This window comes from Colobus angolensis, unplaced genomic scaffold (genome assembly GCF_000951035.1).
Source record: "Colobus angolensis palliatus isolate OR3802 unplaced genomic scaffold, Cang.pa_1.0 Scaffold504, whole genome shotgun sequence".
Lineage (NCBI taxonomy): Eukaryota > Metazoa > Chordata > Mammalia > Primates > Cercopithecidae > Colobus > Colobus angolensis.
In genome coordinates, this window is record NW_012118533.1 from 244079 (window position 1) to 260713 (window position 16635).

A 16635-nucleotide genomic window follows, 5' to 3' on the forward strand; every position below is an offset into this window, starting at 1 on the left:
TCCCACTTCAGCTTCCTGAGTAGCTGGGACTACAAACACAAGCCACCATGTCCAAGTAATTATTTTTTGTAGGGACAGGGTCTCACTGTGTAGCCCAGGCTGGTTTCAAAACTCCTTGGCTCATGTGGTCCTCCTGTCTCAGACTCCCGACATGCTGGGGGCCATCATGCCCAGGCAGAAAATCACTTTCCCACAAAGGAATACAGGAAGGAAGGAAGAGAGGACAAAAAAATAAAAACCTCAGAAAACAAATACCAAAATAGCAGAAGCAAGTCTTTCAAGTCTTTACCTATCAATAATAACATGAATGTAAATGGGCTAAATTCTTGCATCAAAAGACATAGAGTTGCAAAATGGATTAAAAAATAAGACCCAACTCTATACTGTCTACATATGATCATTTCAGTTGATAGAGAAAAAGCATTTGATAAAATTAAACATCCCTTCATGATAAAATCTCTCAAAACACTGGGTATGGAATGAACTTACCTCTATATGATAAAAGGCCTATATGACCAACCCACAGCTAACATCATACTGAACAGGGAAAAGGTGAAAATATTTCCTCTAAGACTTGGAACAAGACAAAGATGTCTACTTTCATCTCTTTTATTCAACTTAGTACTGGAAATTATAGCCAGAGAAATTAGGGAAGAGAAGGAAATAAAGGGCATCCAAATTGAAAAGAAAGGAGTTAAATTATCCTTGTTTATAGATGATATGATCTTATGGTTAGAAAATCCTAGAATCTCTACCACAAAACTATTAGAACAAGTTCAGTAAAGTTGCAGGATACAATATGAACTTACAAAAATCCATAGCATTTCTATATGTGAACAGCAAACAATCTGGAAAAGAAATAAAAAAAAAAAAGTAATCCCATTTACAATAGCTACAAATAAATTAAATACCTAGGAATTCACTTAAAGAAATGAAAGATCTCTTCTACAATGAAAACCATAAAATGCTGATGAAAGAAATTGAAGAGAACACACAAAAAATGGAAAAATACTCCATTTTCATAGATTGAAAGAATCAGTATTGTTAAAATTGCCATACTACCCAAAACTGTCTACAGATTCAATGCAGTCAGAATAGCAAAGACATTCTTCACAGAAATAGAAAAAAAATACTAAAATTTATATGGAACCACAAAAGACTCAGAATAGTCATAGCCAGCCTGAGCAAAAACAACAAAACTAGAGGAATCACAATATTTGACTTTAAGTTACACTACAAAGCTATAGTAACCAAAACAGGATGGTACTGGCATCGAAACATAGACCAAGGGAACAGAATACAGAATCCAGAAAGAAATACATCCATTTGCAATTAACTCATTTTCGACAAAGTTGACCAGAATGGCCACTGGGGAAAGGACAGTCTCTTCAGTAAGTAGTGTTGGGAAAACTTGGTATCTATATGCAGGATCAAATTAGGCCCCTATCTTTCTCTATATATATAATCAAAATGGGTTAAATACTTAAATCTAAGACCTGAAAATATGCAACTACTAGAAGAAAACATTGTAGAAACACTCCAGGATATTGATCTGGGCAAATGTTTCTTGAGTAAGACCTCAGAAACCCAGGCAACCAAAGCAAAAATGTGCTAATGGGATCACATCAACATGAAAAGCTTCTGCACAGCAAAGGAAATAATACAGTGAAGAGACAGTCCACAGAATGGGAGAAAATATTTGTAAACTACCCATTTGACAAGGGACTAGTAACCAGAATATATAAGAAGCTCAAACAGCTCTATAGGAAAAAAACAATCTAATTAAAATATGGGCAAAGATTTGAACAGATTTTTCTCAAAGGAAGACATACAAATGACCAATAGGTATATGAAAATATGCTCAACGTCACCAATCATCAGAGAAATGCACATCAAATCTATAATGAAATATCAACTCATCCCAGTTAAAATGGCTTTTATCAAGAAGACAGACAATAAGAAATGTTTGTGAGGATGTGGAGAAAGGGAATACTGTTGGTGGGAATATAAATTAGTAAAGCCACTATTGAGAATAGAATGGAATTTCCTCAAAAACCTAAAAATAGAGCTACCATATGATCTTGCAATCTCACTGCTGAGTATATGTCCAAAAAAAGAGGAAATCAGTATATTGAAGAGATATTTGCACTCGTGTATTGCAGCACCATTTGGAATAGCCAGTATAGAAACAACCTAAGGGTCCATTAATGGATGGATTAAGAAAATGTGATACCTATAGACAATGGTATACTATTCAGCCATAAAAAAGAATGAAATCCTGTCATTTGCAACAACATGGATGAAACTGGAAGTCTTATGTTAAGTGAAATAAGCCAGGCAAGAAAGAAATATTGCATGTTTTCACGTGTGGGAGCTTTAGAAAAAAAGATGAACTCTTAGAGCTTGAGCGTAGAATAATTGTTACTGGAGGGAAGGGTTGCAAGGATGATGGGGATAAAGTGAGGATGGTTAGTGAGTATAAAATACAGTTATATAGAATGAATAAGATCCAGTATTTAGTAGCACAATAGGGTGACTGTAGTTCACAATAATTTATTTTATATTTTGAAATAACTAAGAGTGAAATTAGAATGTTCCTAACACAAAGAAATGATAAATGTTTGAGATGGTGAATACCCCAACTATTCCAATTTGATTATTAGACCATTGTATGCCTGTATCAGAATTTCACATGGACCGCATAAATATATACAACTACTATGTACCCATGATGATTAAAAATAACATTTAAAAAAGATATAAAGTAATCATCATCTGAAGCAGGAAACTTTTCTTGTCTAGAGGTAAAAATTTAACTTTCTAATTGAACTGGCTTTGCATATGAGTTACTTTCTAACTTAAATAACTTCATGTTTTATGATATCTGTGATATGAATAATCTCAAACAGTTTTCAGAAGATGGTGACATTCTTGAGTTACTTCTCAGTCTTGATATAATAATTTCACGTCTAACTTTGAATTCTGTGGTGTGGTAGTGTGAAATGGTAAGTCTGTAAAATTTTGAAGAACTATAGCTTTTAATGCCATATATTATCATAAACGTTGGCATATGTTATTTACATAAACATGTATAATTAAAGTCAACTGAGTACATTATCCAAATTTACTTCTATGGTCTTTTAGTAAAAAAGTCTTTGATAATAATGTGGTGTCCTGATAATATAATAAGAATATGTGATATTTCTTGGAATCATGTTTGTTTTATAGAATGTAATCTGATTGAAGGGGAAGATCATGTAGAAGTAAATGGGGAAATTTTTCAAAAGCCATTTGTAGAAAAGCCAGTCAGTGCAGAAGATCACAATGTTTACATTTATTACCCAACTTCTGCTGGTGGTGGAAGTCAAAGACTCTTTAGAAAGGTAAAACCTTTGTAACTTTTGTATGAATACTCTTCTTTATACATTGTTGTGTAAGTGTTATTAAAAGCAATCAAGCATTTAATTATGGTTAAATATTGAACTCTTGAAAATGTATCATTTAGAGGTAAATTTATAAAACTGATATACTTTGTTAGAAAGGCATGGCATCATTTTAGTTATTTAATGTTGTTAAGCAGAATTTCTGCCTGCAGAATGCCAGGAAAGATGCTTGACTTTTCTTTTCCTTCCCATTTTGTATATCTGTCAAACTAGAAATTCACTTAAGCAGTAGCAGTCTTTTAGAATAATGGCCCAGAAAAATAACAGCTCATAGAAAAAGTAACACTGATAACTTTACATACATGAAAGTACACTTAATTATACTCATAATAAAATAAATGCAAATCAAATCTAGATATAATGACATTGTATTACTTTTTGGATTGACAAACATAAAAAATATTGAGCTAGTTGAGAAATAAGCACAAGGGCAAACACTGTTGGCAGAAATACAAAGTAATGTAGCCTCTTAACATAATTTAGCAATGTATCAGAATGTAAAATGCATATACATGTATAAAAATTGATGGAAATTCAAATTAAGAACACGGTGAGATACCATTTTAACATCCGTTAAAGTAGCAGATATTAAGAAGCCTAACAGTAACAAGTGTAAACAAGGATGTAGAACAGTGAAAACTTACACATTGCTGATGAGACCCTACATTGTTAAAATAGTTGATAAAGAGTTTTCATTATCTTCACAAGTTGAATATGAGCACATTCTATCACCGAGCAGTTCCACTTTTATTATATACCTTAGGAACACTCATACATGTTTGCTGTTGCGACACATAAGAACGTTGAAAGCAACGTTGTAATCACCAAAGCTTGGAAAACAACCTAAACATACATTGATAGGAGAATGGATAAATTTTGGTGTATTTATACAGTGGAAAATTCTAGAGTAGTAAAAATGAACAAGCTTACATGCAGCAACCTGGATGAATCTTAGGAACATAACTCTTACTGTTCATTGTATTTCTATATCTTTAATATGTAAGTTATGGTAACAATAGAGACTACTATAGTGCAAAGTATATAGTAAGTTTTGTTAATTATTTGTGGATTAAAAATGTATTTGAGGCCGGGCGCGGTAGCTCAAGCCTGTAATCCTAGCACTTTGGGAGGCCGAGACGGGCGGATCACGAGGTCAGGAGATCGAGACCATCCTGGCTAACAGGGTGAAACCCCGTCTCTACCAAAAAAAAAATACAAAAAACTAGCCGGGCGAGGTGGCGGGCGTCTGTAGTCCCAGCTACTGAGGCAGGAGAATGGCGTAAACCCGGGAGGCGGAGCTTGCAGTGAGCTGAGATCCGGCCACTGCACTCCAGCCTGGGCGACAGAACGAGACTCCGCCTCAAAAAAAAAAAAAAATGTATTTGAAAATGTCTAAGATGGAAATAGATGGTTAATAAACTATTTGTCATTTTATCATAAAAATGAGGGAAGTAATTTGCTTTTTTATATCGATGGACATCTTTTATTTTCAGATTGGAAGTAGAAGTAGTGTTTATTCTCCAGAAAGCAATGTACGAAAAACAGGCTCATATATATATGAAGAGTTTATGCCCACAGATGGTACTGATGTTAAGGTAGGATTGATTAAAATAGATTTTAGTTTTATATTTCAAGTTTACCAATGATATCAGAAAAAAGAAGTTAATCTTTAACTGTATCTAACCTTTATTCAGGATCTCTTTCTTTTTGATTAGGGATTCCTCATGTTTTGTACCATCAATATCTTTAGCAGTCTGAAGCCTATGGACTCTTTTTTAAGAGTAGTGTTTTTAAATGCTTTAAACATGTAAGATTATGACGGAGACAAATTTTATTCAAATATAATAAAATATTTAAAAACCAACTTTGTGTTATACATAATAAGTCTTTAAAGGGGCATTAAGTAATAAGATACCAGGGATAAAGGTCTAATAACCATCACAGATTCCAAGCAGTGATTAATGTAAGTGAGGTTTTGAGATCTGTGACAACTGTGATGTGATATAAAACATGTCTGTCATTTTAGTTCGTGACAAATAAGGTCTTAATTGCTTTACCTTCAGCCATTCTCTCTCTAACCGGAATGTTTTCTAAAGTATAAATCTGAGTATGAATCCTTAAAAATTCTCTAGTGGATCCTTATTGACCACAGAATAATAACCAGATTCATAATCCTGCCATACAAGATATTTCAGTCTGTCCTCTGTTTGTCTTATAAACCTCATTTCTTACAGTATAAACTATATCAGATAACTTGCCAATACCTGAATACATCATGCTGTTCATGCCTCTTTCTTTTACTTTTCTTCTCTTATCTGCACTCAGATTCATACCCTCACCCTTTTAAAGATTTTCTTTTGGGATTTTTTTTTTTCCTGTAATATTTGCATTTCTCATTTGTTAAACTGAAACAATTTGAAGACAGCAATCACATTGTATACATCCTAGTATTCCCTCATAATACTCAGTATAATAGTTCTCTATAGAGAATGAAACTTCACTCTACCAATTTTGCCATATAATGATTACTTACAACCTTTCCCAATGAACTGAAAATTTGGGCATGTAAAATAAAAAGATGTGTCTAATAGCCTGGATTTGGAACTAGTTTTTAGTTATTTTTTTCATTGGATTTGTTGTCTGCTGGTTACACACACACACACACACACACACACACACACACACACACACGTGTATTTATACATTTATTTAACATTTTTGAAAGGTTTATACAGTGGGTCCAGATTACGCCCATGCTGAAGCTCGAAAATCTCCAGCACTTGATGGCAAGGTGGAACGAGACAGTGAAGGAAAAGAAGTAAGATATCCTGTTATTCTCAATGCACGAGAGAAATTAATTGCTTGGAAAGTCTGCCTTGCTTTTAAGGTAAGATGTTATACAAATCTATAGATCCTTATAAAGGTAAATTCTAATTTTCTTTTTTGACTAAGACATTATTGGTGCTTTTGACTAAGACATTATACATGTAATTGGAGAAGTAAACTGAGAAAGTAATTAATACATCTGAATGGTTCATGTATTTTTCAAGGGATTCTTGTACTGCCAGTATATTCTTTTGTATTATATAAAAGAAAACCTGGTCAATTTATTCAGAAATTAAAATTACAGAAATGACTCAACTAATCAGTGTTTTAGGGTTATTATTGTCTAGTGTACTTTTTGAAACTGGCTTTAAGTTTTACTTTCATATAATTGGTAAGTTTTTGTTAAATGAAAACAGTTCTCAGTGGTCTAGCCTTGGCGATTGATTCTTTGGCCTAATATATGATAAAAGATGTTCATGAAAACAATATAAAAACATATCTTTCTGGTTTTTTTTTTTTTTTTGAGACAGAGTCTTGCTGTCGCCCTGGCTGGAGTGCAGTGGCACAACCGGGTTCAAACTATTCTCCTGCTTCAGCCTCCAGAGTAGCTGGGATTACAGGCACCCACCACCACACCCGGCTAATTTTTGTATTTTTAGTAGAGAGGGGGTTTCACCATGTTGGCCAGGCTCATCTCAAACTCCTGACCTTGTGATCTGCCCACCTCGGCTTCCCAAAGTGCTGGAATTACAGGTGTGAGCCACTGCACCCAGACAAAAACATTTCTTAAAAAAAACTTTTTTACTTTTGACATTTGACTAATTCTCTCAATCTATATTGTTAGGTTTCTTCCTAACTACTGTATAGTAAAGATTTAAATAGAAATAGTAAAACCTTCATTTAATGAAGGATAAAAATTTCACCTTTTTGAAATCTTGGCTTGGATCTATAACTTAAAGGCTAGTATATGTTACTGGCTATTAAACAATAAAGAATTACTTTGTGCCTTAATAATTTGAACTATCTTTCATGGAAGGAATGTTAGCCTGTAAATAAGTTTTAATAGCTTTATAGAAATCCTTTTATTATGCCAGGATTCTGAAAGCTGTGACAAAAAATCACATTCTACTAATACCTGATGATTGAACATCAAATGTTAGATCAGAAAGTTCTTAGAGCCTGAGTAGCAAATTCATGCCTTTTGGCCATTTTCTTCTCCCAAATAAAGTAAATTTATTACAGGTGTTCACGAATATGTGGTATTGGGGGTTTAAAAGATCACAGGATTTCGACTGGGTGTGGTGCCTCACACCTGTAATCCCAGCACTTTGGGGTTGCTGAGGTAGGTGGATTACTTGAGGCCAGGAACCCCAGACCCACCTGGCTAACATAGCAAAACCCTGTCCCTACTAAAAAATACAAAAATTAGCCTGGTGTGGTGGCACACGCCTGTAGTCCTAGCTACTCGGGTGGCTGAGGCACAGGAATTCCTTGAACCTGGGAAGTGGAGGTTGCAGTGAGCCAAGATTGTGCCACTGCACTCCAGCCTGGGTGACAGAGCGACACTACCTCTCAAAACCAAACAAAACAGATCACAGGATTTCCTCTGGAATATGTCCTCAAAACTGTTCTCCATGTCTGCCCTCCCTCTTTTTTTTTTTTTTTTTTGATTAACATGATGTAATTTCTGCTAGTGCCAATTTTTTTGTTTTTTGTTTTTTTCAGATCCTTTAACAATTTTGCTTTTGTTTTTAAATTAGATGTTAATTGAAGAACTTTGTGATAGAATATATTATTTTGGGGCCTCTCTAGCCGCTTATGCATTATTGTTCTACATCTACTTTATGATAAAAGACTTAAATAATCATATAGCCTCTATAACGTATTTTCAGAGTACTCAAGTTACAAATAAATAATTTCTTTCATTTCTTATTGTGAAGTAAACCAATATATAGTAATATACTTTTAAGCATTTATAAAATTTGATATGTTCTGATGCGACTAGAAAACTGTGAATCTTAATAATGTAAATAAAACCTTAAAGTTTATAACTTATTTTAACTAGCAAACAGTTTGTGGCTTTGATTTGTTACGGGCCAATGGACAGTCCTATGTCTGTGATGTCAATGGCTTCAGTTTTGTGAAAAATTCCATGAAGTATTATGATGACTGTGCAAAAATACTTGGGTAAGAATTTTTTAAATTTTCTTTTTACCTTCATGTACTAGTTTTTCAGAAACCAAATAACTGTTAACATTAAATGGTCAGTTTTTTTAAGCCTTCTAGAGTAAAGATCAGTGTTCATAAAATGACACCCATGAAGACTATGCCAGATCCTGAATTATACTTTGGCTTATCAAAGACAGATTAATTTATGATCAGTATAGATGAAAACCTTTAACTTCATATGTTTACAAATACTATAACATGTTGATTATTAGTCAAAAGTTTATTTGTTAGAACACATTATTCCTCAAATTTTTGCCATGTAACTACAGTGGAAAAGGTTTTCTTCCACTTAATAGACAAAATTAACATTCATGAAATAAATAAACAGAGTAAAATAGAAATATTTAGAATTCATGACTCTTTTGCATGACAATTCATTCTACAAGCATATGTTACTTGATATTTTCATAAGACTGTCAAGTGAATGTAAAAAAATTATTGTAGGTAGAAATGCCATTTTTATATTCTTCAACCTGTTTTCTTTATACTTTGATTCAGAAGACTAGCAAGGCAATAGCTATTTTTAAGACATTTCCAGGTATATATGACAAATCCATAGGAAACTTACATTAAAAAATGTTCTATAATTGGAGCTAGCTTTTTTACTGGTTCAGTATCCCTTATCCACAATGCTTGAGACCACAAGTGTTTCGGATTTCAGATTTTCAGATTAAGAACATTTAACCCATAGTATGTTTCAAAGATTTACAAACTTACCCTTAAAGTGATGTTAGGGAGAGTTTACTAAATTTTAGCATAAATAAATGCTAAATTTAAACAAAACCAAAAAGTAAACATTTTTCCATTTTTAACCCTATTGGTATAATAGTGATTTGTTAAGATGAACACAATATTTATAGTAGCATTTTAGGTGTTCAATAAACTGATAAGTACTTATCAGTAGCCACACAGAAGAGACAATCTTGAATTTCAGAATGTATGTAATTAGATATGATATAATTGTAGTGATTTCTTTGAATCCAATGCTGATTGATATTTTAAAACTAAAGCAAATAATCTCAAATTTGTGAAATCCCATTGATGTGTCTAATACATCAATTTAGAACTACTGATTTTTATTTTTTCTTGATCAGAATTTGATTCTGTGGGTTATTTTTTATGTGATGTAATCACTAGATAGTTTAAGTCTTACGATTCTCTCTCATTGTCATTAAGTACCCAGTTTTGTCTTAAAATGTACTAATTTTAAATATTTTCTTTTTTGTCTCGAAGAAATATTGTAATGCGAGAACTGGCTCCACAATTTCATATTCCATGGTCAATACCCTTAGAAGCTGAAGATATCCCAATTGTACCAACTACATCTGGAACTATGTAAGTCTGAATTGTTTTCATTTAGAAATTGAGTTTTCCTTGTCATCTGTGCTATTAGGATAAAAATTAAATTTCTGAGTGTCTACTTTACTGTGTATGATTTCATATGATTCAGCTTAAAGATAAAGGAGTAGATTATACGTATTTATAAGGGTCCACTAATTGTTACAAAGAAACTACTGAAACATGCCTGGATAATTATAGAATTGTTTAATCAAGCCATAAAAATAAAAAAGATACCAATAGGTATGTTACTTAAAGGTTCACAGTGGTCTTACAACTTTTGCTCTCTCAAGTCATATCTTGCATAATTATACCAGTATTGCGAAAATGTTTCATAACATTCTATTACTGAAAATTATTCCTTTAAATTCATGTCAGTTGACTGAATGCTTTTTTTTCACAACTTAGATATTTATATTAACATGTTAAATATCCTGAGACGTACTGATGATAGGGGGAACAAATTTTATTTTTAATCAGCATTTTTCATACTGATTTAACACAAAAGTGTTAAATAAAATTTTTTCGGGTAACTCAGTTGATATCCTGCAGGGTTATGTTCTGCAGTTCACACTTCAGCAAACACTAGATTATACCTCTTAATTGTAGCATGCTTCTAAGATGATTTTATCTTCCAGTAATTTGAGTTTTAAATACTTGTTTTCCTTACATGGGCAAAACTTAGCAAATATATAAATATAGCAACCATCATGTAAAGTTTTATTTTGATTTAATGAAGTCTCAGTCTGTAATGATCTAATGCTACAGAGCAGATATTTAATAAAGCTCAGAAATTGTAGTCCGTCTACTTTTATCCCAGAGTTAAGGTAGCTATTTCTAGAGAAGAAAAGGTTATATTCTATTATATAGCTTAATATCACCCCCCCAGCTTCTTAAGTTCATTTTGAATTTGATTTCATAAAGTTAAAACTAGATAGTTGTAAGTATTATTCTTCATGGGAAAGATCTTGAAATGGTAAAAGATGGCTCTAAATAAATGACTAAATGTTCATATTAATCTGAATTATACAACACAAATCTTTTTTAGAGAATTAAGAACATATGTATTTTTTCATTTTAGGATGGAACTTAGATGTGTCATAGCTGTTATACGTCATGGGGATCGAACACCAAAACAAAAAATGAAAATGGAAGTGAGACATCAAAAGTATGTTTTAAGATGAATAATTTAACATGCATGATATAGTTTTAAGATTTCTGATAAGTGGTCAACTCTTGATTAATACATCATATAGAAAAACTTTTATCTACCCTCTCTTGGCCATTTATATTTAAACCAGTGGATGCATACAAAATCCATTTAAAATATGTTCATTAGCATCTAAAATTATTGTGGCAATATTCATAAATATCATCAGTCTGCCCTGGCTTTCATTTATTGTCATAAAAGTGTTCTATTTAATCTTTGCTTATCACTCTCTTGTATTGCGTTCTAAGAGTGAGTAATCCCTCAGCCTTTTAGAAGAAAATTCATAGAATGAAAGTTTCTGTTATTTCTATCTAGTGTTTGATTTGGAGATGATAAAATTTGAAAACTCTGAACCATTAAGTATGTGTTGACACAAGTAACTTTCAATGTGTATGCAATGACTTCAGAAAATATATAATATTATGAACTATAATTGTATGTTTGGTTTCCATGAAAAAACTTTGAAAAGTAGTATGGTGATTACTAGTTTGGTATCATTTAGGAAAGTACTAAGTTTTATCAATCAAAGTTGAGCAGCAACATGTATAGTGAAAGAGGAAACACAGTACTTGATATCCTTAGATCCCAAGTTCTAGTCCCATAGCTTATCACATATTATTTGTTACTTTAAACATATATTGGTAATGTTAATTATTGCAAGTGACTAACAGTGTTCTGTCTTTTTTTATAAGATTTTTTGATCTTTTTGAAAAATGTGATGGATATAAATCAGGGAAATTAAAACTCAAAAAACCAAAACAGTTACAGGCAAGTATGTTTGGTTTCTTGTTTAGTTTTAAATTTTTTAATGGTGAAATTACATAAAAATTCAATTTTCTGTCAATTTATTTTATAGGAAGTGCTAGATATTACACGACAGCTTCTTATGGAGCTGGGACAAAATAATGATTCTGAAATTGAAGAAAACAAGCCAAAACTTGAACAACTTAAGACTGTATTAGAGATGTGAGTATCTTTTTGAAACCCTTAATTGCAGTACTACATATAGCTCTTCTTTTTTATGTATGTGATTTTCCATTTTAATTACTTTCACAGTCTGATCTTTTTACTCTTTGTTACTATAGTTGAGATGTGAAGGAAAATCTAATGTGAAAAAAATAGAGTGTTGTATTGAAGGTTTTAGCTTTAGTTTTAATTTAGGTGAGAAGATTAAACAAGGACATCAGATTTGTGTCTTCTGTGAAATACTGCTTAGAATCAAGGCCACATTGCTAACTTGACCATAGATTCATTGCAGTTTAAATATAAAAAATTTGAACTTTGCCTTAATCAAGTAAAATGGATACCCATCAATATTCCTGTTATAGCTTTACATTTTTAACCTCTTATAATCTTATTTCCTTTATTTCTTAAAACACATACATCTGTGTTTTTACATATTTCTGTACTTTATCTCTTCAGAGTTGTGGTTTTTTGTTTTTTTTTGGTTTTTTTTTTTTGAGACAGGGTTTTATTCTGTCACCCAGGCTAGAGTCAGTGATATGATCTCAGCTCACTGCAACCTCCCCCTCCCAGGTTCAAGCGATTCTCGTGCCTCAGCCTCCCAAGTATCTGGGACCACAGGTGCACGCCACCACGCCTGGCTAAGTTTTGTATTGTTAGTGGAGACGGTTTCACCATGTTGGCCGGGCTAGTGTTGAACTCCTGACCTCAAGTGATCTGCTCACCTTGGCCTCCCAAAGTGCTGGGATTACAGGCTTGAGCCATGGCACCCATGCCTGTAATTTTTAGAAAAACATTTTTGTTTTTAATGTGGTTAGAATGATTATATACGGTGCAATTTTTTTTTTTTTTTTTTCTAGAATATTTTGAAGAATTAAACAGACGGTTACAAATACAAGGGAACATGAATATGTGAGAATTAGTTTTTCCCTACATTGTCTATTCTGCTTATCATTTTATTTTTCAGGTATGGTCATTTTTCTGGAATAAATCGTAAGGTTCAGTTGACCTATCTCCCTCATGGTTGTCCTAAAACATCTAGTGAAGAGGAGGGTATGTCATTCTTAATGTTGATACAGTAGTTTTATTTATATATAGTAACTTGTTATTCACTGTTGATTACCTTTGGACCATCTTTTGCTTAGTAGTTTAGGACTGGCATGGTGAGGAAAAATAAAGTGGAATTATCTTAGCTGTGCTTCCTTTAAATAAAGGATACATTTTTACATTACCTATTCTTTAAATAAAGGATAGATTTTATTATTTTGAAAACTGCATAGGACTTCCTTTTAACTGTGGGATTGTTTCAGAAAACGTATTTATTTATAACTGTTATTTAATGGGCCCCTTACATCACCTTTTGATAGCAGAGGGCAGAGTATCTAAGAAGAAAGCCCAAGAAGTACAAAAAGACTTTGAAAACATATACAAATTAGCCTGTTTTTAAAATAAATGGATATTTCCTTCCACCCAGTAAACCAGAGTAAGTGTTTAAACAAGTTTGGTCTCCTAAGAGCAGTCAGTATCCACATTTATAAATACATTTACCTTACAAAAGAAAAGGGTAGGGATTGAGGAAGTCATTTCATAGAGAAATGCAGATGACCAATAAAATAATAAAGATAGTAATAATAATCTGTCTTGCCTATCATATTGACAAAGTGTTTTCTTCATTTCTGTTTTAAACTGGTAATAAAGTGTGCTGATGAGAATTCATTGAGACAGGATTTCAGTCTATAGTAGAAGTATAAATTGGCACAGTTTTTTGAAATGTAATTTGGCAATATATCAAAAACTTCAAAAGATGTTCTTATGCTTTGACCTGAATTCTGCTTATCAGAATCTAACCCAAAGAAGTAATCATATGTTCAGGGAAAGATTGATCTATAGGGATATTCATAGTGGTATTACTTATAGTAGCAAAAATTAAAGTAATGATTATCTTAAATGCAGACACAAATTTATAATAATCTTTATTTATATATTTTAACATTTGATATATTGCTCTTATCACATTTTGTGGTTAATAGTAATACAGGTTAATTTTCTATATCTTAGTATTTATCATCAAAAACATTCTGTAAACAAATAATTTAAAAAGTTAGGTAACTAACTTTCCTTCCATAAATTAATATTGATCTACATGACAAAACTCACAGAACTGCTAACTAGCTGCAGGTGAAGGGGTGATTTCCTCTCACCTTTAAAGAATCATTATTAAGTTCTTTTAGTGCTTATAATGCTTATTTTTGAATTACTTTTTTTTCAGAACCCAACACAGATCTTAATACCATGAAAAGGAGTAGGTCAAAATTAAGTACAGAAACTCATTAACTTATGGTATTTTCTTTGTCCAAGAAAATACTCTGATGTATAACATGCAGAGATTCCACAAGTTCAAATTTAAAAAGCTGCTCTTGACTACCTTTTGTTTACATGAAATTTATTAGATTGTATAAAATTTATTAGATTGCACAAAATTTAAATTAGAATAAATGTTAGGCTCTGTCATCTCATATCTTCCTAAAAATGATGCAAATCACCGATTTCACATCTTAAAAACATGTATCGGGCAGGGCGCAGTGGCTCACGCCTTAATCCCAGCACTTTAGGAGGCCGAGGTGGGTGGATCACTTGAGGTCAGGAGGTCGAGACCAGCCTGGCCAACATGGTGAAACCCCGTCTCTACTAAAAAGACAAAAATTAGCCAGGTGCCTGTAGTCCCAGTTACTCAGGAAGGTGAGGCAGGAGAATTGCTCAAACCTGGGAGGCGGAGGTTGCGGTAAGCCGAGATCTTGCCACTGCACTCCAGCCTAGGCGACCAAGCGAGATTCTGTCTCAAAAAACAAAAAACAACAACAACAAAATATATATCTTCTTCACTTCAACTAATGTATTTTCTTTTATGAGACAGCACTGAAAAGGGTGCTTTATAGCAAGGCACATAAAACCTGGATTCTGGCATCAAGGAGCTGTCAATCCAGCAGACATAGCACAACTAAATTAAGTACACTGAAGAAATTACTATGAGAACAGGCAAGGTAGAAACATTACATCCCTGAAGAAAATTGGGAGCCATTTTTCTAAAGTATGAGAGAGATTTTCAAATTTCAGTAAGATTTAAACAGGAATAGCAAGGGAGTATTCCTTACCGAAGCAAGTGCCTACAAACAGCATTATGGAACATACATGCAACAACATTTAAGGAAGAAAATATCTTACATATGGGCTATATTTCACCACAGAAGAGAGCACAAACAAAAAATTAATCTTAAGACAAGTCTGTTTAAAAAAAAAACTTAACATTTGTTTTATTCATTCATATGTGTCATAGACAGCCGAAGAGAAGAACCATCTTTACTTTTGGTTCTAAAATGGGGAGGTGAATTAACTCCTGCAGGCAGGGTCCAGGCTGAAGAACTTGGAAGAGCTTTCAGGTGTATGTATCCTGGAGGTCAAGGTAAATCTTAGAGTTTTCTTTAATTTGACTAATTTCATAAATTGTATTTTGAAATCCTCATTTTTGATGTTATTAAGTATTTATAGAAATACAATGAAATGAAAATATAGCTGAAGTGATTTGAGGATTTATTTTCAGGAGATTATGCAGGATTTCCTGGTTGTGGTTTACTTAGATTACATAGCACCTACAGACATGACCTCAAAATATATGCCTCTGATGAAGGACGAGTCCAGATGACTGCAGCTGCTTTTGCAAAGGTACAAATAATTTTTTTTTTTTTTAGAATTACTAGAGTTTTTAATCTAATATTGCATCTTAAAACGTTTTTGGCTGGGCGCAGTGGCTTACACCTGTAATCCTAGCACTTTGGGAGGCTGAGGTGATCAGATCACTCGAGCCCAGGAGTTTGAGACCAGCCTGGGCAACATGACGAAACCCTGTCTCTACAAAAAAATTGAAGAAAAAAAGATGAGTCAGATGTAGTGGTTCACACCTGTAGTCCCAGCAGCTCAGGAGGCTGAGGTGGGAGGGACCACCTGAGCCCAGGAGGTCAAGGCTACAATGAGCCAAAATCACGCCACTGCACTCTACCCCAAGCAACAGTATGAGACCCTTGTCTCAAAAAAAAAAAAAAAAAAATTTAACTAAGGAATATTTTAAAATTCTGTATTTGGAACTTTCAAGTAAAACCCTAAAATGACAATAATCAATTGTCATATTAATAAAGTTTATTTACTGTAAACTTATTTTATACCTTATGAAAATCAATATGTAACAAATATTATTTTACATATTAATTTTTTAAATTCGTGTTTTCTTTATTTAATATGCTTAGGGGCTTTTAGCTTTGGAAGGAGAGCTTACACCCATTCTTGTTCAAATGGTGAAAAGTGCAAATATGAACGGTCTTTTGGATAGTGATAGTGACTCTTTGAGCAGTTGTCAGCAACGTGTGAAGGCAAGGCTTCATGAAATACTTCAGAAAGACAGAGATTTTACTGCTGAAGATTATGAAAAGGTGGGTCTTAGCAAACTCTTTTATATTGTGAAATATTACACACACACACAGAAAAGTGATAACTGCATAAAACATAAATGTAGAGCTTATTGTATTATAAAGCAAATACACATGTTATCATCCTCCAAGTAAAGAAATAGAACAT

General features: G+C 32.9%; 1 protein-coding gene across 1 annotated transcript in view; it reads left to right on the forward strand.

Annotated features, from left to right (window-relative positions):
- Positions 1-16635, forward strand: part of PPIP5K2 (diphosphoinositol pentakisphosphate kinase 2) — a 77674-nt gene that overhangs the window by 17630 nt on the left and 43409 nt on the right. Inside the window, exons 6-17 of the mRNA XM_011960110.1 lie at positions 3229-3383; positions 4937-5038; positions 6169-6330; positions 8335-8456; positions 9732-9833; positions 10918-11004; positions 11739-11814; positions 11903-12012; positions 12977-13062; positions 15344-15469; positions 15608-15729; positions 16308-16490. Of these exons, the coding sequence (XP_011815500.1) occupies positions 3229-3383; positions 4937-5038; positions 6169-6330; positions 8335-8456; positions 9732-9833; positions 10918-11004; positions 11739-11814; positions 11903-12012; positions 12977-13062; positions 15344-15469; positions 15608-15729; positions 16308-16490 (1433 nt within the window). The remainder of the gene's footprint in view (positions 1-3228; positions 3384-4936; positions 5039-6168; positions 6331-8334; positions 8457-9731; positions 9834-10917; positions 11005-11738; positions 11815-11902; positions 12013-12976; positions 13063-15343; positions 15470-15607; positions 15730-16307; positions 16491-16635) is intronic.